The sequence below is a fragment of the Nomascus leucogenys genome, chromosome 25 (genome assembly GCF_006542625.1).
Source record: "Nomascus leucogenys isolate Asia chromosome 25, Asia_NLE_v1, whole genome shotgun sequence".
Classification (NCBI taxonomy): domain Eukaryota; kingdom Metazoa; phylum Chordata; class Mammalia; order Primates; family Hylobatidae; genus Nomascus; species Nomascus leucogenys.
In genome coordinates, this window is record NC_044405.1 from 28,890,036 (window position 1) to 28,917,286 (window position 27,251).

General features: G+C 44.7%; 1 protein-coding gene and 1 pseudogene across 3 annotated transcripts in view; one reads left to right on the forward strand and one right to left on the reverse strand.

Annotated features, from left to right (window-relative positions):
* TRAPPC10 (trafficking protein particle complex 10) overlaps positions 1 to 27,251 on the forward strand; it is a 92,347-nt gene that overhangs the window by 18,589 nt on the left and 46,507 nt on the right. Inside the window, exons 2-5 of one of the 3 annotated variants that reach the window (XM_030806365.1) lie at positions 1,329 to 1,410; positions 6,990 to 7,125; positions 21,828 to 22,024; positions 26,441 to 26,636. In XM_030806365.1, coding sequence (XP_030662225.1) covers positions 1,329 to 1,410; positions 6,990 to 7,125; positions 21,828 to 22,024; positions 26,441 to 26,636 — 611 coding nt within the window. Of the gene's footprint in view, positions 1 to 1,328; positions 1,411 to 6,989; positions 7,126 to 7,257; positions 7,321 to 21,827; positions 22,025 to 26,440; positions 26,637 to 27,251 lie in introns of those variants that run through there. The other 2 variants (XM_030806366.1, XM_030806367.1) reach the window with 2 other exon arrangements.
* LOC100580349 lies at positions 15,922 to 16,698 on the reverse strand (annotated as a pseudogene).

The window sequence follows — 27,251 nt, forward strand, 5'->3', positions numbered from 1 at the left end:
GCCTCTTTTATTGATTTCTAAGATGACTACCAAATAAATGAACAAGATGAAAAGTGATAAGTTCAAACTTATTGTTTTTGTGTTAACAAAATGTAGTAATAGTCGCTTTTTAACCACTACGTGCCATGCCTTGTTTGAAGTGACTGACATGTGTTGTCTCATTTAATCCTCACCAGAGCTCCTCTGGCCGAGCTCTTCTCATTTTCCCATTTCCCATGTCCCCAAGGCACAGGAAGGTTAAATGGTCTCCCCAAGGTGTAGTCAGCTGGTCAGTGATGGAACTGAGATGGGGACCGGGACGTGAGGTTCCCAGCGCCTTGCCCACTCACTGTGCCATCTGCCCGGAAATGTCATTACCCTTCCTCAGTGACTTGACATTATTATATGAGTTTCATGAGGTTTTTTATTTTTAGGCTTTTGATAGCAAAATAAGCAGATGTGTTAATGGCGCACATCAATTCCCAGTGATTTCTTAAAGATCAATATAAAAGCAGTTTGGAAAATGGTTTGCTAAAGTAAAGAGGATCCTCTGAATATAAGAATTTTAGTCATCTATATTAAAAGGTTCTTTTTTGGCTTAAGTGTAATACAGTTATATCATCATTTTATGAGAACAAAATGGATTTTTCATTTCTATTAAAGCAAAGATAAAAGAGCTGAATTAACACTGAGCGTGCAGTGTAAAGTCAGCTGCAGCTGGACTCCTAACTCGCGTCTGCCACTGTCAGCTCTGTGCACTGAACACATTGGCCCTCAAAGCTGACTTTCCTCATCTGTGAATTGGGGTCGTGTTTGTGCCTTTCCTCCCAGGAGTTATGAGGAAGACAGAATAAGAGGGTGTCTGGCAGGTGCCTTGTGTAATATTCGCACATGGGGAGCCACCTATAAATTTTAGCTCCTGGCATTTGGTTGAACAGTGAGTTGATTTTGGTGAAGTTTTGGTTTCTTTTTCTCCATGGATTTTGGCTGTCTGGGAGAAAATGGAGGCTGTAGAATACAGCAAAGCTGGGTGAGGTGGAGCAGGCTCCCTCTCTCCTTAGCTTCATGTCCTTGGGGCAAGTTCTTCACCTTCTCTGATCCTCGTTTTCCTCATGGGGAAAATCACACCCACCCCATGGAGGTGTCATGAGGGTTCAGCTTCATCACATCTGTCCCGCGCTGGGTATTCCTGAGACTCGTTATGTAGAGGCACAGGTACAGAAGAATCTTGCGATATCGTTTTACTAAACATAAAATTACTTGAAAACACCAATTTATTAAGCTCTAGGCCCATTTTGCATGTATTCACCTAAAAATATGGTAACTGAATTTCTTTCTTCCCTTCATAGGTGCTGGAGATCAGAATTTATTTACCTCTGTTTATCCAACGCTCTCTCAGCAGCTTCCAAGAGAACCAATGGAATGGAGAAGGTATGAGCTGTGTGTTTTTTGGCTGTATCCCTCTCTTCATTTTTTAAAATGAAGTACATGTTTTTAAATAAGTGTATGTTGTTTAGACTGTGTGAACAAGTGAAGTAGCACAAGTTAAAAGCCTCAGTTCTAAAGAAACAGAATGACCTCACATAATCTATGGGTCTTATTCTTTATGGAATACCATGGTTTTTTTTTTTTTTTTTTCTTGAGACAGAGTCTTGTTCTGTCGCCCAGGCTGGAGTGCAGTAGTGCAATCTCGGCTCACTGCAACCTCCACCTCCTGGGTTCAAGCAATTCTCCTGCCTCAGCCTCCTGCGTAGCTGGGATTACAGGTGTGCGCTACTGCACCCGGCTAATTTTTGTAGTTTTAGTAAAGACAGGTTTTGCCATGTTGGCCAGGCTGGTCTCGAACTCCTGACCTCAACTGACCCGCCCTCCTCGGCCTCTCAAGGTGCTGGGATTATAGGCATGAGCCACTGTGCCCAGACTACGATGGTTTTCTTAACGAGACGTTGGAAAGTAGAAGCAAGACAATTATTTTGAGTTAAAGACTCACTTTTATAGGAATGATCTGTGATTCTTCATGGTTAACCAGAATGTCTTAAAGGCACAGGCATTTTGCAAAGGAGACATGTACTCACTTAGACTCTACCTTAAAGCAGAAGAACTGGGCTGTATCAGCCATCTTACAAGACCCTCCCTCTACCCTGGCTCGTGTGCATTTTCCTTAAGGACAAGAAGGTAAACAGAAAGATGGTAATTAAAAATTAGGAGCAAGGTTAGATCAGCCATCACCGTTGCTCTGTTGCATGTTTATAGTCATCTGTTGACATACTCATAGGAAATCACTGGCTGGGAATCCTCTCCTTGGCAAATTTATTTCTGGTAAGACCAGATGTTACTTGTAAATATAAATTTGTGTATATGTAAATGTAAATTTGTAAATTTGGATTTTGTCTTGTAACATAGGTAATCTGATTTTAACCAGGGTATACAGAATTTCTTGTTGTTATTTGTGTTTATGTAATTCTGATTCTCATAGCATTATTCCTTTCTGACCACCAGTTTGTGCCTTAGTAACATGAGGGATTAAGGTGGCTTTCTGGAATTAACTTACCAAGGTGAATATAGTCTAGTTTCTGTGCTGATTATAGTGTCTTACAAGATATGCATTTAGTTGCTAATATTTAATATAAAGAGTGTACAGAGTGTAAGAGAAAAATTGCTTAACATGTGAGGAGGCCCTCACATGTTAAGAGAGAAAAGAGTTTAGCAAATGGAGTAATCTGTAAGGGCATTCTAATAGATAAAGGGAAAAAAAAAGTGGGTTCATGAAACAAGATAATTTTGAGAAAAAAATTAAATAGAGAAACTATGTAGGCCCGGCATGGTGGCTCACGCCTGTCATCCAGACACTTTAGGAGGGTCAGGTGGGAGGATCGCTTGAGCCCAGGAGTTCAAGACCAGCCTGAGCAACATAGTGAAACCCCTGTCTCTGTAAAGAAGAAATAAAATTAGCTGGACATGGTGGTGCACGCCTGTAGTCCTAGCCACTTGGGAGGCTGAGGTGAGAGGATCACTTGAGCCCAGGAGCTGGAGGCTACAGTGAGCTGAGATTGCACCACTGCACTCCAGCCTGGGTGACGGAGCAAGACCCTGGCTCAAAAATAAATAAAAAGAAACTGTGTAGATTTAATATTTGTATTCATCTCTTCTCCTCTCTGAAACTCCAGTAAATGGACTACATAAATACTAAACAAATAAATGGACTAAAAAAAAATGGACCAAACAATTGCTAAACAAATAACCGTACATAAAGAACTAAAAAGGCAGATGTGCATAAAGACAGAGAAAGGAGGAGGCAGCAGAGGCCGGAGGATGTAGCTGTGCTTTTGGGAGAAAGAGAAACAGGTGGAGGAATTAGGAGAGAAAGCTGGGGAAGTTCAATCCCTTGTGTCTTGTGGCTCCATGAGAGGAGGGGAATTTCTGACAAAGGACAAAGTGCCAGATCTTGGAAGGCCCGGGTGAAAGCAGGGCTGGAGATGGGGGTTGGCAGAGGTGTGGACAGGGACAGTTAGACTCAGGGTCCCCACTCTTGTCTGTAGTGAAGTGATTGCTGTCATTGCCTACCCACCCCCCACCGCCCCTCAGGAACCTGGAAAGTCTTTCTGTGGACAGAAGAGCTCCAGACCCTCGGATCTGAGGCGCTGCAGAAGGCAAGGGAGAAGGGCCATTCTAAAACCAGCCGGCCTAGGTTCTGAACAGGGCACAGCTCCGCTCCGGGAACTCTGTAGCCGGATCCATGCTTCCTAGGCAAGAGAGTAGAGAACTTATCTCAGGAAAATTGGATGGCCCCAGGGAAAAGACTATGTTTTTCAGAAACGACCTGGAAATTTAGGAAAGAAATGTGTTACCTTAGGGAAGATACGTCCACCCGAAACCTCAGGATGTGTCTTTATTGGAATAAGGGTCTTCGCAGATATAGTTAAGATAAGGACCTCAATGTGAGATCATCTTCAATTAGGGTAGATCCTGAATCGAATGACAAGTGTCCTTATAAGAGGCAGAAGAGAAGACACAGACACAGGGGAGAAGACCTTGTGAAGATGGAGGTAGAGATTAGAGTGATGTGTCCGTGAGCCAAAGAATGCTGAGGATGCCAGCAGCCACCAGAAGCTGGGAGAGAGGCAAGGAACCTCCCACTGCAGCCAGAGAGAACTAAGCCCACCCACACCTTGATTTCAACTTTCTGGCCTCATGAAACATGCAAGAATAAGCTAAGCTAATGTCCTAAGCCTCCAAGTTTGTGGTAGTTTGTGACAGCAGCTCTGGAAACTCATGCAGGAGGGCAGGTTGAGAAGGATGGAGTAGGTACTTGCTGTAGTTTGAATGTGTCCCCAAACATTCTTGCATTGGAAACTTAATTTCTGCCCTCCTGAGTGGATTAATGTTGCTGTCACGGGAGTGGGCTCCTTATCATGTGAGTGGCTTTGTTATCAAAGTGAGCTCTCTTTGGCTCTCTGGCTCTTGCCCTGTCACCATGTGATGCCCTCTGCGGGTTTTGACGTAGCAAGAAGGTCCTCCTCACCAGATGCTGGCACCTTGATCTTGGACGTCCCAGCCTCCAGAACTGTGAGTGCAGTAACCTTCTGTTGCTTATAATTTACCCAGCCTGTGATATTCTGTTACAGCAGCAGAAAACAGACCAAGACATGGATGTGTGTGTGTTAGTGGGTGGTGAGGGGGAAGAGAGGGAGAGAGAGAAAAGCTTTTCAGTACTCTTTGTATTGAAGTACTTACCTCAGCACAGTGGCTCACACTTGTAATCCCAGCACTTTGGGAGGCCAAGGTGGGTAGATCGGAGTTTAAGACCAGCCTGGCCAACATGGTGAAACCCTGTCTCTTCTAAAAATACAAAATTAGCCAGGCATGGTGGCACACGCCTATAATCCCAACTACCTGGGAGGCTGAGGCAGGAGAATTGCTTGAACCTGGGAGGAGGAGATGGCAGTGAGCCAAGATCGCACCATTGCACTCCAGCCTGGGTGACAAGAGCAAAACACTGGCTCAAAAAATAAAATGAAATAAAATAAAACAAAATAATTACTTTGATAAAAAGTGGAAATTTAAAATTAATTGATTGGATCTAGGAAATGAAAACAATTGAAACAAAGTTTACCAGACGCACTGAACAGCTGTATAGCTGAAAAGCAAATTAGTGAGCTGGAAGAACTGAGCTTGGAGACTCGGGAGATCATTGCTAAAAGCAGGAGTTGGAGAGCATGGAGGAAAAGCTGGCTCGGGAGGATAAATCGAGGAGCTCCAGGATCCACCTGAGGGGCTTTTCAGAAGGAAAGTGGAGGGAACAGAGGACAGGTGACATTTGAAGAATGGCTGTCAAGCTTCTCCCAGAAGGGAGTCGGGATACTGCAGGAGCTTAGTGAATGTCAAGCAGAATGAAGAAAACAAAGCAAACAGAAAACCATGCCAGGGAATCAGAGAGAAACAGAAGATGAACTGAGTAGACAGTTTCTAACAGAACTATTTACAATGCAACATAAAATACATTTACAAACAGCCTCCCCACAGTCCTGAGGGAAAGTACCCCAGACCCTAGAATTCTTTATCATTCACAGTGTCATCAAGAGGGAAGACTCTGTCACAGCTTCCCACCCTGAGGGCTTTGCGTGAGCCACAGGTGCCGAGAGGTTTTTCCTCTAGGCTCCCGGGTGGCCGTGTGGGGCCTAGGATGGCCAGGAGTTCTGCCCCATCACTTCTGTGTGCAGAAAGCCATTTGTGTCTACCCCAGAGTCCCATTCACATATGTTCATTGCTTGTCATGATATGGAGATAGGTGCGCTGAAGTGAATACAAATATTTTCAGACATCTATAAGAACAGAAACCTTGCGACCCTCTGAGTAATTTAAGGATGCATCCCAATACGAAGGCAAATGAACCCAGGGATCCAGGGTGAAAGCGACGTCTGCCAGCAACATGACATGTTTTGCTGAAGTTAAGGTGTCACTTTTTAAAAAAATTAAAAATGTAAAATTTCAGATGTGTGTGAAGGAGAACAGAGAGAAGGGGGGATAGACTTTAACTTTAGTCTTTGTGATAAAACCTTAAGTTACATACTGAGAATTAAAATGTGACCAACGGTAGAATAGAGATAGATGATAAGACTTTCAAACCAGCAGAGAGAAAAGATGGAAAAAGAAAACTTGATTAATCTCCCAAAGGACAGGGAAAAATAGAGCTGGCGAGTAGAAAATGCACATATTTAAGCATCAGCATAGTCACGTTAGTGATGGTTGGTTTTAAGTTATTAAACACAGCATCCTTAGATTGGATGAAAAACAAAGTCCAGCTATAACATTCAGAAGAGACGCAGCTGCTAGAAGTGAGAAGTACAGGCATGGCACAGAGATCCATGCGGTTAGGGTTCGCTGTTAGAAGCATCGTTAGGCCGTCACTGAGAGCCTTGGATGAGATGCAGGGGGCGTGTGGGATTTCTTGATGGGTTCCTTCTTGGGTTGAGAATAAAGTAGAGGTTTGTACTGCTATTTTATTTGTGCTCTGCAAACAAAAATCTGTTATCTTTTCGCCAAATAACTTTGTTTCTTGGATAAAATACAAGTTGTTCCAAAAATACGAATGCAACCCTAAAGCTTTCATAAGTTAAAACTGCACTTTGGACATTTGGGACACACTTTTCTTCTTTTATAGTGACATAATTGTAGTTTCCGTTACACTGAAACCCGTTGAATCTCTAGTGGCCCTGGTTAAATGCAGTACTTGGAAGAATGTATTACTGTGCCTGTGTCCTTGAGGAAAATGAAAGATTTTGTACTTGAGGAAAATGAAGGAAGGTCAAATGGAGCTTTGACCTGTACATGTGAACTGTGTTTAAAATAATTCATAGAATGTTTTGAGCAGAATAGCATAGTTATGATTTGGGGTTAATATATATGCTCTGAACTCATGGATACGATTACGTTATTTGTTGTTCTGTTTCCCCTCTTCTGATGAATGTTGTTTAGTTGTTTTCTCAGTGACTTCAAACAATTGTTTACAGGTCCTATGGCCGGGCTCCGAAGATGATTCACCTAGAGTCTAACTTTGTTCAATTCAAAGAGGAGCTGCTGCCCAAAGAAGGAAACAAAGCTCTGCTCACGTTTCCCTTCCTCCATATTTACTGGACAGAGTGCTGTGTGAGTACCCGTGAGGGAGGAGGACGCGCCGTGGGATGGGGTTGAAAATGCGTGGAGAGTGCTGCGTGAGTACCCGGGAGGGAGGTGGACGCGCCGTGGGATGGGGTTGAAAATGCGTGGAGAGTGCTGCGTGAGTACCCGTGAGGGAGGAGGACGCGCCGTGGGATGGGGTTGAAAATGCGTGGAGAGTGCTGCGTGAGTACCCGTGAGGGAGGAGGACGCGCCGTGGGATGGGGTTGAAAAGGTGTGGGTCTAGGCTTTGTTGAGGCAGCTGTAATTTTTCAAATTTACTTTTTAACATACTCGAAATGGGTTGTCCCTTCATTCCTTGGGCAAGTGCGGGACTTGCTGTTGCGTGTTTGTGCCCTGGTCTGGTGTGCTGTGCTCACTGTGGCCCCGAGCGCAGTCCTGTTCCCATGTCTCCAGTCTTGTGAGCTGTCTCACTGTGCCCCATGGCTGCCAGGCTTAGTCTGAGCTGTGTTTGATCATGACTTTCTGCTTTGTTTTCATGACCCCCGTGTTCCCATCGTGGCTCCATTGTCCTTGGTCATCTGTTGTTTCTTCTGCTTGTTTGTGACCCCACTGAGGCTAGGACCATGTCCTTCCTCCCTATTGCCGTGCCTGGGCAGGAGGCGCCCCGTGACTCTCCGTGGAACGAGTGGGCCTCAGCCCTGTGGCCGCCACAGCTTTCACTTGTATTTTCCAGTTGCGTATTCATGAATCCAGAAAGAACTTTTTCATTCTTGACACACTTCTTCTGTTGTGAACTAATAGAAAATTCTGTGTGGCATTTCTTCCTGTATTTTGACTCAAATAAAGCAAGATTTAGCAGAATAGAAAGTACATAGATTATTACACACTGTGACATTGTAGCCTAAACCTGAGGCACAGAGGTAGTTGGTGATTTTAATGAGACAGGAGCTGTAAGTCTGCACCTGGTTTTCCTCAGACTTCACCTCATGCACCCTTTCTCTGCTGACTTTGCTCCGCCTCCTTTCCCGGGGCTCCACACAGCGAGTGAGGACACACGTAGGAGTTTTCCGCCAGGGAAGCCTCTGCCCGAGACTCTGTGCCCAGGGTTTTCACCATGCTGCTCCGCAGGCCCCCCCTGCCTGGCGTGCCTGAGAAGGACACTGCCCCTGGCCTGCTGTGCCAGCTCTTCTTCTCATAACCCCTGGTTGTAATGTTCGATTTGATCACTCCTTCCAGGAGTTGTCCGGTTTCTCCCTGGTGTGGGGCTGTTGTCCCCTTGCGATCAGTAATCTAACTCTGGGGAGCCACTGTGAGACGACATGAGTGTCCTGCCCCTCACCCAGTGGTGATTCTTTCCTGAGCCAGTCTTTACTAAGGGTGCTAACCTTTCCACCCACCTCCGTCAGCCCATCCCCTATTCTGGGGAGCGCCCCCAGAGCCTTCTGTTCAGGCAGTGGTTAGAGTCAGTCACCTTTACTGATGCTCAGGTTGTCCCAGATTTGGCCATTGAGAGTCACTTCACACTGGCCCCTGTGTTCTTTTGAGCATTTTCTAATCATTTGTGGCATACCAAGATGTTTTAGGTTCTGGGAGCTCGTTGCCCTTGTGCTGGAGTCAGCCGCATCTCCGTGGAGCCCTGGTTCCTCTGGCAGCAGGTGTGCTTGCTGCCATTGGGGCGTTGCTGCCTCTCCACCCTTTCAGCAGACAGAGCTGATAGGGATGTGCCTTAGACGTCATGAACTGGGCCGGGCATGGTGGCTCACGCTTGTAATCCCAGCACTTTGGGAGGCCCAGGCGGGTGGGTCACGAGGTGAGGAGTTTGAGACCAGCCTGGCCAAGATGGTGAAACCCCGTCTCTACTAAAAATACAAAAATTAGCTGGGCGTGGTGGCACATGCCTGTAATCCCAGCTACTCAGGAGGCTGAGGCAGGAGAATTGCTTGAACCTGGGAGGTGGAGGTTGCAGTGAGCCGAGATCGTGCTACTGCACTCTAGTCTGGGAGACAGAGCAAGACTCTTGTCTCAAAAGAAAAAAAATCATGAACTGATACTGATGCGTCCAATTTTATAACCTGGAGGGCTCCTTCTTGCCTCTCATTTATTTCTGCTCTCACCAGCATCAACACATCTCTGTATTTGCTCAGTGCTACAATGTGCATAAGATAGTTTCAGGATTGCTACACCTACGCGCAACTAGGAGCAAACCTACTGAGAACAGCTCCAAATTTGCAACTAAACTTTTCCTTTTGGACAGTATGTATCATAGTGTTTATTAATGTCTCCTTCAGCTTCATCCTTTTCAGGGTTTTTGTAGTTACTCTTGCATGTTTAATTTAGGTATTTTTGTTGTGATCAAACTAAGTTTATAAATTCCCATATGCAGAACTAACATCTTGATCACGTTGAGACATACTCAAGAGCAAGGGCTGCCTTTCCTTTTGTGCAAGTCTACTTCTGTGTTTTACACTTTATTTTATTAGAGATTTTTAAAAATTCTCTTTTTTTTTTTTTTTTTCTTAAGACAGGGTCTTGTTCTGTCACTCAGGCCAGAGTGCAGTGGCGGGTTCTTGGGTCACTGCAACCTCAACCTCCTGGGCTCAAGTGATTGTCCTACCTCAGCCTCTTGATTGAGTTGAGACCACAGGCGTGTGCCACCATGCCCAGCTAATTTTTTTGTATTTTTTTGTAGAGATAGGGTTTTGCCATGTTGGACAGGCTGGTCTTGAATTCCTAGGTTCAAGGGATCTACCTGCCTCCACCTCCCAAAGTTCTGGGATTACATATGTGAGCCACGGTGCCTTACAGGGTCTTGCTCTGTCACCCAGGCTGGAGTGCTGGAGTGCAGTGGTGCAATCTTGGTTCACTGCAACCTCTGCCCCTCTAGGCTGACGCCATCCTCCCACCTCAGCCTCCCAAGTAGCTGGGACCACGCCTGGCTTTTTTTTTTTTTTTTTTTTTTTGGTATTTTTAGTAGAAATGGGCTCTTACCATGTTGCCCAGGCTGATCTCAAACTCCTGGCTCCAAGTGATCCTCCTGCCTCGGTCCCCTGAAGTGCTAGGACTACAGGTGTGAGCCACTGCGCCCAGCCGCCATAGTTCAATATTGAACTATATTTGCACTGCTGGTATAAATCCCACTTGGTCATAGTATTATTTTCTTAATGTGGTATTGGAGTCTATCACTTCAGTTTTATTTAGGAGTTTCTGCATCTATAATTCACAAGTGGTTGATCGGTAACTTTTGTTTTATGCTCTTTTTATGAGGTTTAGGTATTGATGTTCTACGTAATTCATTAAAATAATTTGGAAGTTTTTACTTACTTTCTGTTTCCGAAGTCATTTATGTAGCACTGGAGCTACCTGGTCTCTAAGGTTTGATGGAATTTTGGGAAACTAGCTGGGCCAGGTACTTTTTTGTAACTCTTCAATGAAAATTGGTCTGCTTTCAGCCATTTGCTAATTTTGATAAACTACATTTTCTTGGAAATTACGTATTTCGGTTAAGTTGTAAAACTTACTTTCATTGAAGTATATGAAGTGGTCTTTCTTTACTTTTTTTTTTTTTTTTTTGAGATGGAGTTTCTTCTTGCCCAGGCTGGAGTGCAGTGGTACAATCTTGGCTCACTGCAACCTCTGCCTCTTGGGTGCAAGCGGTTCTCCTGCCTCAGCCTCCCGAGTAGCTGGGATTACAGGCATGCGCCACCACACCCTGCTAATTTTGTAGTTTGGAGACGGGGGTTTCTCCATGTTGGTCAGGCTGGTCTCAAACTCCCGACCTCAGGTGATCTGCCTGCCTCAGCCTCTCAAAGTTCTGGGATTACAGGCGTGAGCCACCACGCCCAGCTTTTTTGACTTTTAAAATGTGCTGTCAGTGGCTGGGCGTGGTGGCTCATGCCTGTAATCCCAGCACTTTGGGAGGCCGAGGCAGGCGGATCACGAGGTCAGGAGATCGAGACCATTCTGGCTAACACGGTGAAACCCTGGCTCTACTAAAAATACAAAAAAATTAGCCAGGCGTGGTGGCGGGCGCCTGTAGTCTCAGCTACTCGGGAGGCTGAGACAGGAGAATGGCGTGAACCCAGGAGGCGGAGCTTGCAGTGAGCCAAGATCGCGCCACTGCACTTCAGCCTGGGCGATAGAGCGAGACTCCGTCTCAAAAAAAAAAAAAAAAAATGTGCTGTCAGTAATTATTTTCCCATCATTATTTATTTATTATTATTATTTTTTGAGACGGACTCTCGCTCTGTCACTCAGGCTGTAGTGCAGTGGCACATTCTCGAGTCACTGCAACCTCCACCACCCAGGTCCAAGTGATTCTTCTGCCTCAGCCTCCCACTAGCTGGGGTTACAGGCGCCTGCCACCATGCCCGGCTAATTTTTGTATTTTTAGTAGGGATGGGGTTTCACCATGTTGGCCAGGCTGGTCTCAAACTCCTGACCTCAGGCGATCTCACAAAGTGCTGGGATTACAGGCATGAACCATGGCGCCCAGCCCTCATCATTATTTCTTATTTTGTATATTTGTGCTTTCTCTCTTTCTTCCTTGATTAAATTAGCTAGTTCGATTTTTTCCCTCCAGAGAACCAGGATTTTAATGTATTTATCTGATTTATCGTTAGTCTGTTTTCTACTCAAGTTTCTACTTTCATTTTTATTATTTTCTTCTTTTTGTTTTCTTATGGTTTACTTTGTTCATTTTTTAGATTTCGGGAGTTTGAAATGCATTTATTTTCATTCTTAAATTTTTATTGATATAGATCTTTAAAGTTAGGAATTTTTCTCTAGTTAATACTTTAAATATATCCCATTGTTTTATCATTTTTCAGAAATTCTCTATTTTTGATTTGTATTTCACCTTTTCATTAAACAGTTGTTTAACAGAAAGCTTTTTAGCTTACAGAAAAAAAAAAAAAGATTAAAAAAATTTTGTTTAGAAATTTCTAGTTTTATTGCATCGTGTTCAGAAAGTGTTTATATTTTTGCTTTACGAAACTTATTTTTAAAATTTTATGAACCTGACTGTTGTGTGACCTAATAAATGATGAGTTTTTTTGGACATTTCATGTGTGTTTGAGAATGTATTTTCTGTTTCCAGATTGTAATGTTAAATATCCATAAGACCTATCTTACTGCTTGTGTTGTTTAGGTCATTTATATTTTGAATTTTGTCCATTTGACCTATCTTTAACTGACAGTGGTATGGTAAAGTCTTCTGTTAGTGGTGTGTTTCTGTTTCTCTTGCGTCTCCTGTAGTTTCTGTTTTGTATAGGTGGTTGATGTATTATTTGGTGCTTAGGTGTTTACAACTTACAGTTTTTATGGAGTGAAATATGTCATTTACAGAATGGCTTCTGGGCAGTGTATCTTGCTTAGGGAGGCCTTGTCTGTCTGAAGAGAACTGATTTTCTGTATTTTAATAATTTTGTAATTTATGTCTTATATTGGGACCTGTATAGCTTCAAATTATTTATATATATTAGGAGCTGTGGGAGTTGAGGGTCTAATTTTACTCTCTGAATGCATAGCAGATTGGCCTAACACCATTTCATAGTAGTGCGCCTTTTCTCCACTTACTGGGAATGTCATCTTTATTTTAAACCAACATCATGTATGCACAATATTCTAGACACTTTGGTTCTATTGATCATTGTCTATCCTGTGCCAGAATCAGACTTTTAATTATTACGCGCTTTTTTTTTTTTTTTTGAGATGGAGTCTTGCCCGGTTGCCCAGGCTAGAGTGCAGTGGCTTGATCTTGGCTCACTGCAACCTTTACCTCCCGGGTTCAAGTGATTCTTCTGTCCCAGTCTCCTGAGTAGCTGGGACTACAGGTGCTCACCACCACCCCCGGCTAATTTTTGTATTATTAGTGGAGACGGGGTTTCACCATATTGGCCAGGCTGGTCTCAAACTCCTGACCTTGTGATCCACCCACCTCGGCATCCCAAAGTGCTGGGATTGCAGGCGTGAGCCACCGTGCCCGGCCTATTACACTTTTATAATATGTATCAATATCTTTCTTTTAAAATAAACCTTGTGGCCGTCTACATTTTCCCTTCCACGTGTCGAGTGTCCAAATTCATTTTCTGAAGATGGCTGTAGCAGCATACCCATCCCACATGCTCCTCTCTATGTGACAGTGACTTTCCCTTGTTGAAAGGCTGGGCCTGTGTTTCCTCCAGTTGAATCTGGGTGGGCCTCTGACTGTGGCAGAAACAACACTGTGATACTTGAGAGGAAGTCCTAAAAGATAACGTGCCTTCTGCTGGATTCTCTCGGGGTGCTTGTTCTTAGATCCCAGCCACCATGCTGTGGGGAAGCCAAGCAGCCTTGTGGGAAGGCCACTCGTAGGTGGTCAGCCTGCCCCAGCTGAGTCCCACTGTGTGTTTTAGCTCCCAGCCTCAACACGCTGCTGACACCAGGTGGAGCAGAGACCTTGGTTCCCACCAAATCCTCTCTAGGTTGTAGATCCGTGAGCAAAAGAAAGTTTTACACCACTATAGCTTGGAGTGGACTGTTACACAGCAATAGATAACTGGAATATCAGTCGAAAAAGAGAAGGCTGGAGGCATTTTGATTGGGATTACCTTGAATAAGTTGTTAATTCATTTGAGAAGAATTTTAATCGTGAGTCTTCTTGAATCAGGGAATGTGGTATGTATGTTTTTCCATTCTTTATGACTTTTTTCTGCCCTTATTTTTCATAAAAGTTTTACGTTTTTATTGTTAGCTTTAGCTTTTGTGGCCATTTTGAATGAGACTTTTTTTTCCTTAAAATTACATTCTAATAGCCTTTTTTTCCCCCAAATCTTGATTATCGTCTATTTAAAAAAAGGAGTAAGTTGATAATATTTAGGATTTTAGATTTAAAAGTAAAACTCTTTGTTATGTTGAGTAGTTGCTTTAGGGTTTATAGAGTACATCTGTAACAGCATAATTCTTCCTTCAAGTAATATTAATTCTATTACTGGATGCATGATATAAGAATTTTGTATCGTTGACTTCTGTTTTCTCCCTCCCAGCCTTTGTTATTGTTGTCATACATTTTCTGTATGTGTTAAAACCCCATAGTACATTGTTACTGTTTTTTGCCTTAAACAGTCAGTTATGCCTTGGAGAGATTAAAATAGAAAATCATGTCTTTTTTTTTTTTTTTTTGAGACAGAGTTTCGCTCTGTTGCCCAGGCTGGAGTGCAATGGGGTGATCTCAGCTCACTGCAACCTCCGCCTCCCAGGTTCGATCGATACTCCTGCCTCAGCCTCTGAAGTAGCTGAGATTATAGGCGTCTGCCACCACGCCCGGCTAATTTTTTGTATTTTTAGTAGAGATGGGGTTTCTGCCATGTTGGCCAGGCCAGTCTTGAACTCCTGACCGCAGGTGATCTGCCCACCTGGGCCTCCTAAAGTGCTGGGATTACAGGTGTGAGCCACTGCACATATTTACCCACCCAGTTTCCATTTCCATTGCTGTCTGTTCCTTTTCTTTAAAATCCCTCCACCTCCCGGGTTCAAGCGATTCTCCTGCCTCAGCCTCCTGAGTAGCTGGGATTACAGGTGCACACCACCACGCCCAGCTCATTTTTGTATTTTTAGTAGAAATGGGGTTTCACCATGTTGGTCAGGCTGGTCTCGAACTCCTGACCTGGTGATCCGCCCGCCTCTGCCTCCCAAAGTGCTGGGATTACAGGCGTGAGCCACCGTGCCCAGCCTTCGTTGCTGTCTCTTCCTTTGTGCACATCCAGATTTTCATCTGGTCTGGATTTCCTTCTGACCGAAGGATTTCTGTAACCTTGCTTGTAGTGCAGGTCTGTTACGGTAAGCTCTTTCGGCTTTTGTATATTGGGAAAGTCTATTTTGCCTTAATTTTTGAAAAATATTTTCACTCGTTAGGGAATTCTAGGTTGACAATTTTTTTTAAAGATGTTTCACCTCTTTTGGGTTCCATTGTTTCCCATGGGAAATCTTTCATTATTATTTTTGTTATTTTTTACATAAAGCGGCTTTTTTTCTTTGCATTTTAAGATTTTTTTCTTTCCTTTTTTTTTTTTTTTTTTTTTTTGAGACAGAGTCTCGCAGTATTTCCCAGGCTGGAGTGCAGTGGAGCAATCTTGGCTCACTGCAGCCTCTGCCTCCCGGGTTCAAGCGATTCTTCTGCCTCAGCCTCCTGAGTAGCTGGGATTATGGGTGCCCGCCACCATGCCCAGCTAATTTTTTTGTATTTTTAGTAGTAGAGACGGGGTTTAACCGTGTTGGCCAGGCTAGTCTCGAACTCCTGACCTTGTGATTTGCCCACCTTGGCCTCCCAAAGTGCTGGGATTACAGGCGTGAGCCACTGCGCTGGGCCAAGATTTTTTTCTTTATATTGGTTTTTAACAGTTTGATTATGGTATGCTTTGGTGTCGATTTCTTCATATTTCTTGTACTCGGGGTTTGGGGGTTTATTTTTTTTTCTTTTTTGTGGGGGTGGATATGACCTTTATTTGAGCATATCCACCAGAGTGGAAATAATGTCTGTACAAAACCAGATGTTTGTTACTGTAACTTCTGCATCACAATTAAAATCCGAGCAGTTTTTAAAAAACAGTCAACTCAGTCAAAACCCACTGCTTCAGAATCAATAGCTTCTTTGAAGCCACAGTAACACTTAAATATGGTTAAGACTCAAATGTAGAAATTTGGTTGGTTGGAAAGCTAATTAAACTTCTAACTTGCTTAAACAGAATTACAGAAAGGTAAAATTGTGTTTTTCACAGAGATGCAGTCCACTGGAATCACCAACACTGGACAGCTGGTAGAGTATTTAGAGTCCTGAGAAACAAGGAATCCAGGCATTCCTTAGACAGTCTGCTGTTGTCCCTCCTTCCCAGTCAGAGATTTGTGGGTGTGTGCAGTGACACCACCACCAGCAATTGTAGCCTTGACAAGAGACTCCGATTCTTCATCTCCAGGAATAGCAAGTTGCAAGTGACGAGGGGTGACACGCTTTACCTTTTAAGTTTTTTTGTTGTTGTTGTTGTTTTTTTTTGATATTGAATTTCGCTCTTGTTGCCCAGGCTGGGGTGCAATGGCACAATCTCGGCTCACTGCAACCTCTGCCTCCCGGGTTCAAGCGATTCTCCTACTTCATCCTCCCGAGTAGCTGGGATTATAGGCAGCCACTATGCTCGGTTAATTTTGTATTTTTAGTAGAGACAGGGTTTCTCCATGTTGGTCAGGCTGGTCTTGAACTTCCAACCTCAGGTGATCTTCCTGCCTTAGCCTCCCAGAGTGCTGGGATTACAGGCATAAGCCACCGCACCCGGCCACCTTTAAGTCTTTTGATGCATTTCCTGCCAGTTCAAGTCTCTCTGCGGCGAGGTACTCCAGGATGGCTGCGTTGTACACAGCGGCAGTCGCGCCCACACGTCCATGACTGGCCGTCCTAGATTTCAGGTGTCGATGAATACGGGCCACTGGGAACTGCAAGCCGGCTCTGCGAGCGGGAAACCGCCGTTGTCTTGGCCTTTCCGGAGTCCTTCCCCACCTTACCGCCAGCCATTTCGAATTCTGCTGAAGTTCAAGCAAGCAAGGCAGAGAAAGGGCTAATCAGACCCACGGCAAGATCCCACCACCTACTCCTTCGGCGCACTGTGATTCAAACTGCCTGGGGTTTATAGTTTTGATCTAATTTGGAACATTTTTATTTTTGAGACGGGGTGTTACTCTGTCACCCAGGCTGGAGTGCAGTGGCACCATCTTGTCTCACCACAACCTCTGCCTCCTGGGTTCAAGCGATTCTTGTGCCTCATCTTCCGTGTAGCTCGAAGTATAGGCACGTGCCACCATACCTGGCTAATTTTTGTATTTTTAATAAAAATGGGGTTTCACCATGTTGGCCAGGCTGGTCTCAAGTGATCCCAAAGTGCTGGGATTACAGGCATGAGCCACCGCACATGGCCTGATGTGGAACATTTTTGGTCATTGTTTCCTCAGATTGTTTTTCTGTTGCTCCCTGTCCTGGGGATGCTGTGTGTGTGTGTGTGTGTGTGTGTGTGTGTGTGTGTGTGTGTGTGTGTGTGTGCACGCTACATGAAGTTCCGTAACTCACTGATAATCTGTTATTTTTTGTAGTCCTTTTTCTTGGTGTTTCATTTGTGTAATTGCTGCTGCTCTGTCTTCATGTTAACCTTTTCTTCTGCAGTGTCTAATCGGCTCTCATTCCACATAGTATATTTTTCATTTTAGATGTTGAGGTTTGCATCTCTAAAAGTTCCATATGGGTCTTTTTCTTGATTAAGTATCTTCCATGTAAGTGGACTGCTTCACTTCGGTCCACTACCTTCTTCAACATATGAAATAACTAAGTGACAGTAGTTACTGTAACTCTTTTAATTGCTTTCTGTGTCATTACTGGAGCTATTTCTATTGATTGATTTTTCCTTTGAGTATAGCTTTATGATTTGATAGGTCTGGAGCAGTGATCAGTCCAGGACAAATTATTCCTTACAGCTGAGGCAAGACGGCCTTGAGTTCCTCTGGTTTTCCAGACTGGCGTGTGGGGACAGCCCTGTTCCCTGCCTTGTGTGACTGCCAAGCATGGGTGCCTCTGATCGTGTCTGCGGGTTCTGTTCCGGCAATGAGTGGTTCCTGCATGCACTTCCTCGTCAGTTCCCTGTGGAATGCTCGAGGGCCCTGTGCCGGTCTACTTTACTCACTGTGTCCCTCTCCTGTCCCAACACAGTCCTAGGAATTCTAGCTGTCTTGATCTCCCTGGCCTGGGCTCTGTGTCATCAACTCAGGGAGTCGGCCAGCTTGCCCTCTTTCACCCCCCGCCCTCCCCACCCTCTGGTGGGCACCCAGAGGGCTTGCTGGGCTTGTTTCCCGTCTCTGAGTGTTGAGGGGAGGAATCATTGTCCTTTGTTCCTTGGTGTCCATGGTCTTGAAAACCATTAATTCATGTTTCTTGGTTTTTGGTGTTTCGTTTTTTTTTTTTGTTTTTTTGTTTTTTTGTTTTGGTGACAGAGTCTTGCTCTATCACCCAGGCTGGAGTGCAGTAGTTAGATCTCAGCTCACTGCAACCTCCACCTCCTGGGTTCAAGCAATTCTCCTGCCTCAGCCTCCTAAGTAGCTGGGATTACAGGTGCACGCTACCATGCCCAACTAATTTTTGCAGTTTTAGTAGAGATGGGGTTTCACCATGTTGGCCAAGCTGGTCTCGAACTCCTGACCTCAAGTGATCTGCCCACCTCAGCCTCCCAAAGTGCTGGGATTACAGGTGTGAGCCACCATGCCCACCCTGTGTTTTTTGTTTTTTGTTTTTGGTTGGTTCAGGCAGTGGTGTAAATCTAGTCCCTGTCACTTCATCTTGGCTAGAAGCAGTTCACTCACTGATTTCTAGCTTTTGATGGAGTGTAATCTATTACTATCATAGTGTTAATAATTAATATCATTGATGTGCAGATTGTTCTGAATTTGGCTTCTGTACTTATGTACTGAGAATGTACTGATTCTTTGAGTACTCTCTGGGCTCATCCCCTCCTCTTGCTTCATCTCAGGGCTCAGCCCTGGCTCCTTCCAGTGGGAAACTGTATTTAGAAGTCAGGACCTGGAGCTAGGGGAGAGCTTTGCTGGTGAGCTCTCAGTGGGCATGGCTAGAGAACATGTGTGTACACCCACATGTGTATGTGCACACATTTACATCTGTATTTCCTATGTAGCTGCTTGTGTATGTACATGCATACATGTACACACATGAGCCCATTTCAGTCCAGCACTGCAAGGGTGATCCTGGTTTCCTCCCTTCTGTGTTTGTAACTCCCTTCTCCACATGGAGGAGCCAGGCACTGGTTCTCCTCCGTGTTTCTGATGCGAGTAATCCCTCTGTGAATGACCATCCTCCTGTCACTGCTGCTCTGCTCCCAGCAGGTGGATGCCCATTCCCACACTTGCTTGGCAGTGTGCCTGGCACAGACTTCCTCCTCACCTCACTTGATCTGCAATCAGGACAGGCTCGGGACTTAAATTCAATGAAAAGGCATCCCTGTTTGGGGGATGCCCTTTGTGCCCTGCTTGGCCCCTTATCCCACTTATACCCTTATACCCCTGTGCCAGCCCGAAAATCCTTCATCTCACTTGGGGCCTCACATCTCATTCTGTACTTCCCTCTACTGCCACCTGGACACCCTCCTCACTGCTGAGCTCTGGTACCTGGGGCGGCCTGCTGTGCTTGCCCACCTTGGGCCCTGATGCCCTGCCCCTGGCTGCTGCCTCTGTCTTGGAACTGGAGCCTTCGCCTCTGACTCGGCTCTTGGGTCCTGCATGTGTTGCTGCCCACTGCTCATGGGTTTTCCTGTAGTGACTTTGTTTTCTTTCTTTTCTCCTTTTCTTTTTCTTTTCTTTTTTTTTCTTTTCTTTCTTGCTCTGTTGCCCAGGATGGAATGCAGTGGCATGATCTCAGCTCACTGCAACCTCCACCTCCCAGGTTCAAACAATTCTCCTGCCTCAGCCTCCCGGGTAGCTGGGACTACAGGCAACCACCACCACGCATGGCTATTTTTCTATTTTTAGTAGAGATGGGGTTTCACTATTTGGCCATGCTGGGACTTTGTTTTCTTTAGAGACCCTTAGCTTCACTGGCTCTGCTGGTCCTCTTAAGAGTCACAGAGTCGTTTTTATCACGTCGTTTTGTTTGCTCACTGGGATGAGTGATAGGCTGGATCTTGCCAATCAGTTTGCCCCAGAATTATGTGGAACTTCTCTGTACTCCTTCTGTCCTGCCTCATGCTCTGTGAGGTTTCTTCTGGAGAGTTCCTGCAAATTGACTGAGCAGAGCTGCTCTAGTGTCCCCTTGGGATGTGGCAGCCCCTGCCCGGTGTGGACAACCTGGAGCCAGGACTCCTTCTGGGGTGGGGGTGGGGAGGAGTCCAGGTAAGGGGCTCTTGGTGGCCTTGTAAGAGGCAGAGAGGTTTCCAGCAGCTCCTTGGATGGCTCACCTGTGACGTGTGGATGGGGGCAGCTGGGTGCTATGTGTATTTTCTTGGCAGTCACAGGCTCTGGGCCCTGTTGGCCTTTTGGTTTTGCTTCCAGGCATGGCGCGTTGGGGCGTCCAGCACAGAACGGCTCACCAGTGCTGTAAAATCTATGCTTCAAGTACCAAGAACTGCCGTGCTATGGAAAATGTGCACTAGATAATTAAGTTACTGTTGGACATTTATTTGCAGAAAATTGAGCTTACCAGATGGTTTTAATCTCAGTTTTCAAAGTAAAAGATCTTTTCAGATTGTATGATATTTGTAATTTAAATCAGGATGTAGCAGTTTTTAAAATCAGGATACAAATGAGAAGTACTGCCTTTTGGAACTTTCTATTTAGTTAATTAAACCAAAAGAGAGGCTGGATACAGAATTTAGGATTTAATATATTTTTTTGGAGATGGAGTCTCGCTCTGTCGCCCAGACTGGAGTGCAGTGGTGCGATCTTGACTCATTACAACTTCCACCTCCCAGTTCAAGCAATTCCCCTGCCTCAGCCTCCTGAGTAGCTGGGACTACAGGTGCACACCGCCACGCCCGGCTAATCTTTCCATTTTTAGTAGAGATGGGGTTTCACCGTGTTGCCCAGGCTGGTCTTGAACTCCTGAGCTCAGTCAATCCACCCACCTTAGCCTCCCAAAGTGCTAGGATTGCAGGTGTGAGCCACCGTGCCCGGCCAGGATTTAAGATTTAACTCACTCGTGGATACTCTGATTGGCTTCTCTCTGCCTGAGTGTTACTCAAGAGTGACTTGAAAGTCCAGAATTAGGGCAGGACAGTGAGGAACTAGCAAAAGAGGAGAAAGCACTGATTTAGATGGTAGCTGTGAGTTACTGTGTCCAGATATTGTCAGTGCCTAACTTGGAAATGAATTATGTATCTTGGTTTTAGATTTTCTAAATCTAAATGGAGTTGGACTCTTCTGAGTGGATTTATGGAATAGAAGGGCAGTTATAAGTGATAACAGGCAAAGTGTCTGTTTTTCTGGTTCTTTATGGAAGAGAACCAAGCTGAAGGCCTTGGCATGTGTGTAGGAAGGGCCCTTTGGCAGGCTCATGCTTGGGCCTCTGCGTGAGAAGCAGGATTGATTTCTGGGATGGCGCAGCTCCTTGCTGCCTGTCGGGAAGTAGAGCAGCCTTGCGGAAGCTGCAGGTCGCCTTCTTTCTGAGGTCTCACAGCTGTAGCTGCTTGCCTCTGACATGGCCTTCACAGACTTGCGGTTGGGGCGGTTCCCAGGGGTACAGAGCTCAGAGGCTGTGGTAGAAGCTGCCAGGAAGCTTGCCTGGGGTTCCTGTGGGCAGTCTGGGCTGTGCCATGACAGCTAGCTTGCCTCCTGAGACGAAGGCACGGCACACAGCAGGATGGCAGTCATGTAGTGCTTGGGCCCAGAGCTGTTGGCCATAGTGGACCTGGGTTTTAAAGCCCTGACTTGCCTAACAGACTATTGCTGTGGGCAGCTCATTCAGCCCTCTGACTCTCAGTCTCTTCATCTGGATCACTGGGACACTCACATCCCTTGGGGTTGTGAGAACTGTGGGCACTGAGACCCACAGAGCACACCTGCAGGCTTGCTAGGCCGCTGGGCTTTTTATTCAAGTCCCGAGCCTGTCCTGACGCTTTAAAACATTGTGGCCATTGCAGGCTGTTATTAGGCACATTTTGCTGTATGAACTAAGGGCATTAGTTAACCTGCTTTCACAGTGACTTGTTTGTTTTTAGGATACCGAAGTGTATAAAGCTACAGTAAAAGATGACCTCACCAAGTGGCAGAATATTCTGAAGGCTCATAGCTCTGTGGACTGGTTAATAGTGATAGTTGAAAATGATGCCAAGAAAAAAAACAAAACCAACATCCTTCCCCGAACCTCTATTGTGGACAAAATAAGAAATGATTTTTGTAATAAACAGAGTGACAGGTAAGTGTATCTTTAATTTTACCTCATTTGGTTAATACTTGACATGATATAGATTGCTGGCTTCCTGGGTAGTAATAAATATTTACTCAGCAATCTCGAGTGAGCATCCATGGGGTGCTGTCAAGGAGACCTGGTGTCTGTCTTTGTGGAGTTCCTGTTCAGGCAGGCAAAGAACTCGAAGCAGTCATCCCCTGAGTGTGCTGCCTGGGAGGAGTGGGTCTTGGCCCCATGGTCCTGGGAGGCCTCTTGGTGGGTCCTTTCTGAAGACTGACAGCAGCAACTCTTGCAGTTTTTCTGTAGAACAGGGGTCCTTAAAGGTTTTCTTTTTTTGAAATGACGGCACCTGTGTTTTTTTTCTTTACCTTAACACCTCCTGAGAGTTCCTAAGAACACAAATTATAAAATGCTGACCTAACCCCTTCAGAAACCGTGAAAGGGAATCCTGAAACTTTGGCAGTTAATAGATTGTATGGGCTTTCTCCGCCTTGCCCTGCTGTCTCTCCTGGGGTAGCTCACTCCCTTTCTCTTCAGTGATGCCATTGCCAGCTGAGCCAGCCAGCACGTTAACTCCTCTGTAACTCATAGTCTGTATCTCGTAGTTTAGCACTGGAACTCACCCAGGGCCTGGGGATTCAGCGGCGAACCTGGACCCTGCCCTGGTCCAGCAGGTTGTTATAGCCATGGTCACCATGCTTATGGTGGCGAGGGTTCAGATGGAGGACTCCAGAGTACTGCAAGAGCCTACAGCTGGGCAGCTGGCCTTCTCTGGGGCCAAGGGAGGCTCACTGAGAAAGCAGAGATGGGCTGAGAAATAAAGGATGCATGGGGGGGTAAGGGAGGAGCAGGGGCAGGCGGCGCGAGTGCAGCCTGCAGCCCCAAACAGACAGGGCCCTGCACTGTTCTCTTACGCTACTCTCCATGCCTCAGTGGCAGTTCTTCAGCGGGAGGAGCTATGGATGGGTGCCTTTTTCATGTTCCACACAATACTGGATACATAGTAATGTTCAAACTTGCTTTTTTTTTAATGTTTTGAATTAAATAATTAGGTAGTTGAGCTTATGGTTTATCTTAGAGAAGTTTCATTCAATTTGGACTTATGGAAACTTCTTTGTAAGGTGTGTTACTCATAAATTAGTTAACCAAAAGGAATCAGCTTAGCATTTAACAAGATGCTACATGATTGAGTATCCATGCCCTCTCTGTGGTTCAAGTACTGACACTTTTTGTTCTGAAAAAGAGAGTGGACTGCCATGAAGCCTGGCAGGAGGAGCACTCTGTTCTGTAGCCTAACGGGAGTGCAGGCCAGCGCTGCGGGGAGACCACCAAGGCAGGGCTAGGAATCAAAACCAAGTGGCCTTGGAGGTTTTTATTAATATCACAAAAGAAATCATATTTATTTGGGATTCTATTAAGTAAACAAATGGGTGCTAATGAGGTCTATTAGTCTCAACTTGTGAAATGTTCAAATTGTATAATTTTTGCAAAGTACCTATTGATTACTTTTAAGTCTGTGTTTATAATCTTTATCTAATTTCCAATATGTTTCTACTGAGCCTGTTTAAAACTAACTTGCTTTTTAATGACTATTCTTTATACATTAAATGTAATTTACTAAAATTTTCAACATTTCATCTTGAGTAGGTTTAAATATACCTTCTACCATTTGATTTTTATTAATTTAAAGCCACCCCTTAACAAATCTATTTTTTTTTAGTGTAAAGAGTTTGGTGAGATTTTCATACATTTAAATTTAATAGAGTCTGTATTGACAATTGTTTTGTTTTTTTCCTTTTTTTTTTTGACAATTGTTTTGTTACCCAGTATAATTTCTGGCCTTTGAAAATATTGTAACACTTGGCCCTGAAGTGGCTATTTTTTAACATTAGACTGGTGTTTAATTTTGATTATGCACACTACATGCTCATTGTAGAATTATTAGAAAAAGGTAATGAGCAAAAAGAAAATGGATATTAACTCTTAATATTTTGGTATGTATCTTCTCAGACTTTTTTTCTTTATGCATACATAATACATGTGTGTATTTTAAGTGAATATAACGTTATGTGTTGTTTATACTTGCTTTTTTCACTCAATATATTGTAAAGATTTTCCACAAACAATAAATGCATTTCCAGACTCTCAGCATTAGTGAGTGGATAATATTCCATAGTATTAATGTGCCGTAAGTTATTTATGCATTCTGCTGCTGGGCTTAGGTTATTGCTTACTTATCATTATAAACAAAAATATTAGAATACTTTTCCAGCTCAAATGTTGTGAGCATCGTTAATTATTTCAGGATACCTTCCCCAAAGGAAAATTGCTTGGTAACAGATTTTGTGCATTTTTTGGGCTTTTGCTAAGTACGAGGCTGGTAGAGACAAGGGTTGACTTGTGATCAGCAGTGTGACTTGTGACGACAGTAGCCGTCATGGTGACTTGCTGAGGTTGCAGCTGGGAGCTCCTTGTTCCACATGTGCCCCAGCCCCTGCAGTCTGCGCGTCTGGGGGGATCGCGCCGCTCTCCAGATTGGCCCCACCATCCCTGACTTCATTCGTTGTGTTGGCCTCTCCTTTTCTGAGTTAATGATTTAGGCTTGATGTGAACTTCTGAAGTGTAGTTCTTTTTTACTTAAAAAAAAATTGATGATGATATAGAAACAGGATCTAATAGAGATAGGACATTTCATGACTGTATCTGATTGATCTCTGAAAACAGTTACTGTTTCGGTGGTTGGCACTTGTTTAGTTTCCATTTCCATTCACACCTGTAGGTGCAGGAGAATTCGCGTCTGGTCGGGAAAAAACGTTGGTAATTATAATCCTTGAGAATGCCTTAAGGATAAACTACCTAACTCATAGGTTCCAGCAAGCTCCTACTGTGGATAAATACACGTTAGTCCTCTAGGGGACCTTTGGAGTGAGCGGCTCTGGTCCCTTTGTCTTTGAGGGAAGAAAGTGTGCAGTGGGGTGGATTGAATGGAATTAAAGCCAGCCACCAAGTTATAAGTTTTCCTCTTGGTTCTGGTTGTTCACATGGAGGAACATGTAGAGTGTATGCTGCTTCACTGTTTTGTCCACTGATTTATAATTCCATGAATTTAGCCATGCCTCCAAAGGATATGCTGGGGCACGGAGAAAAGGAACTTAGAGCCAGTTCATTTTGCTACTTTTTGGTAATTCAAGTAAAATATTTACTAAGGAGAACTGGTGAAACTCATAGAATCAATGTTTTAAAATTATTTCTGAGTTCAGATTTATTCATCATCTTTCTAGATTACTATTACCAAGGCTAAAGAAATTTACCATTTCCAGCCTATCAGATAAATACATTGCCTTGTCCAAATCTGTTGGGAACTTTGTGTAATTTCGTGTGTTTGACCTTTTTATATCATGGGTTCAGCCTCTTTGTAATTAAACTGTTCCGCCCTATATGTTAAGCCATGTTCTAAGCCTTTATTTGTTAATTGTTTATTAACCCTCCCCTTCAAGAGCTCACAGGCTAGTGGGAAGGATAGAGGTCCAGAGAAGGCGAGTGTTTTCCTGTGAGGCCCGCAGCCTAGCAGCAGTGTGGGCAGAGCAGTTGGGATGGTGATGGGGGGAGGTTCGTGAAGATGCCACGCCTGGGTGGAAGGAATGTGCTCATGAAGAGAGGAGAGCGGGAGAAGGTCAGCAGGCTTGAGCTGGGAAGCAGAGGAAGTAAAGTGAGACATCGTGGTCCTTGTGTGTCGTGCTGAGAAATCTAAATTTATCCTGTCGATCCCAAGGAACCAAAATGGATTTTGAAGGAGGCAGGGAGCCGAGTGAGGCATGATCACATTATTTTACAGAGAACTCAGAGCTGCGTCTTTGGCTCAGGGCTCATGTAAATCCCTTTCCCCCTTTCCAGTTGATTCTATAGCAAACTCTCCTTTGAATTTCTGTAGAACTTACTGCTCATGTTCATGACCAGTTCATGATGAAGCCTTTTCCTAACCTGATTTCTTACTGCCTGCCTCATGTTTTTGACTGTTTATAGACGGAAGAAGCTAGATGCGGTGGCTCATGCCTATAATCCCAGCACTTTGAGAGGCCGAGGCAGGAGGATTGTTTGAGCCCAGGAGTTCGAGACCAACCTGGGCAACACAGCAAGACCTCATCTTTACAAAAAAATACAAAAATTAACTAGGCATGGTGGTACGTGCCTGTGATCCCAGCTACTGGGGAGGATCACTGGAGCCCGGGAGGTGGAGGTTGCAGTGAGCCAAGATTGTGCCACTGCACTCCAGCCTGGGCCACAGAGCAAAACTCTGTCTCAAAAAAAAAAAAAAACAGGAGGAGGAAGGAACGAAATTGCTGCTCAGGACAATGGCAGCTGCTGAGCCGTGGCGCTGTGCATGGAGGGTCTTTCCCAGATAGTCTGTTCATGTCTTTGCAGGTGTGTTGTGCTCTCCGACCCCTTGAAGGACTCTTCTCGAACTCAGGAATCTTGGAATGCCTTCCTGACCAAACTCAGGACATTGCTTCTTATGTCTTTTACCAAAAACCTAGGCAAGTTTGAGGATGACATGAGAACCTTGAGGGAGAAGAGGACTGAGCCAGGCTGGAGCTTTTGTGAATATTTCATGGTTCAGGTACTTGACTCATTACAGAACTAGACAGTTCCCTTCTCTCCCTCCCTCCCTTGTTCCCTCCCTCTCTCCTCCTTTCTTTCTAAGTAAGGCACCTCTCGTGGTAATCTCATTGGCAGAGTTTTTAAAAACAAAAAACCTGGAGTATCTAGGACTAGAAAGGAAGTGTGCGGAAGCAGATGGGGCATGAAAAGTACACACACTGCCCCGGGGAGCCTCTGGGGGCCAAAGCTGGAGCAGTTTCAGCGACAGAATAAATAAGGATAGAGTTGGGGTTTAACCCATGGAATAAAATTGATATCCATGAGTCTGTATCGATAGAAATCATCGGTTAAATAAATAAATGGAGGAGAAGGGTCACCTCTTCCATACAGGAGAATTCCACTTAAACGCAGAAGGAAAGAAAAACAGAAAATCACTTTTAAGCCAGTGTCCCAGCAAGAACTGTTGGAGGCAGGATTACTGATGGGTGTCCGGGGTGGTGGGCAAAGGCCTGAGGTGGGCTTGCACAGTCTCACGGTGGCCCCCCAAGATGTCTGTCAACTACCGAGGGAGCAGTAGCCACTCCACCGTGGGGAAACCAGGTACATACCACCTGAATGAAATGATAAGGCCGCT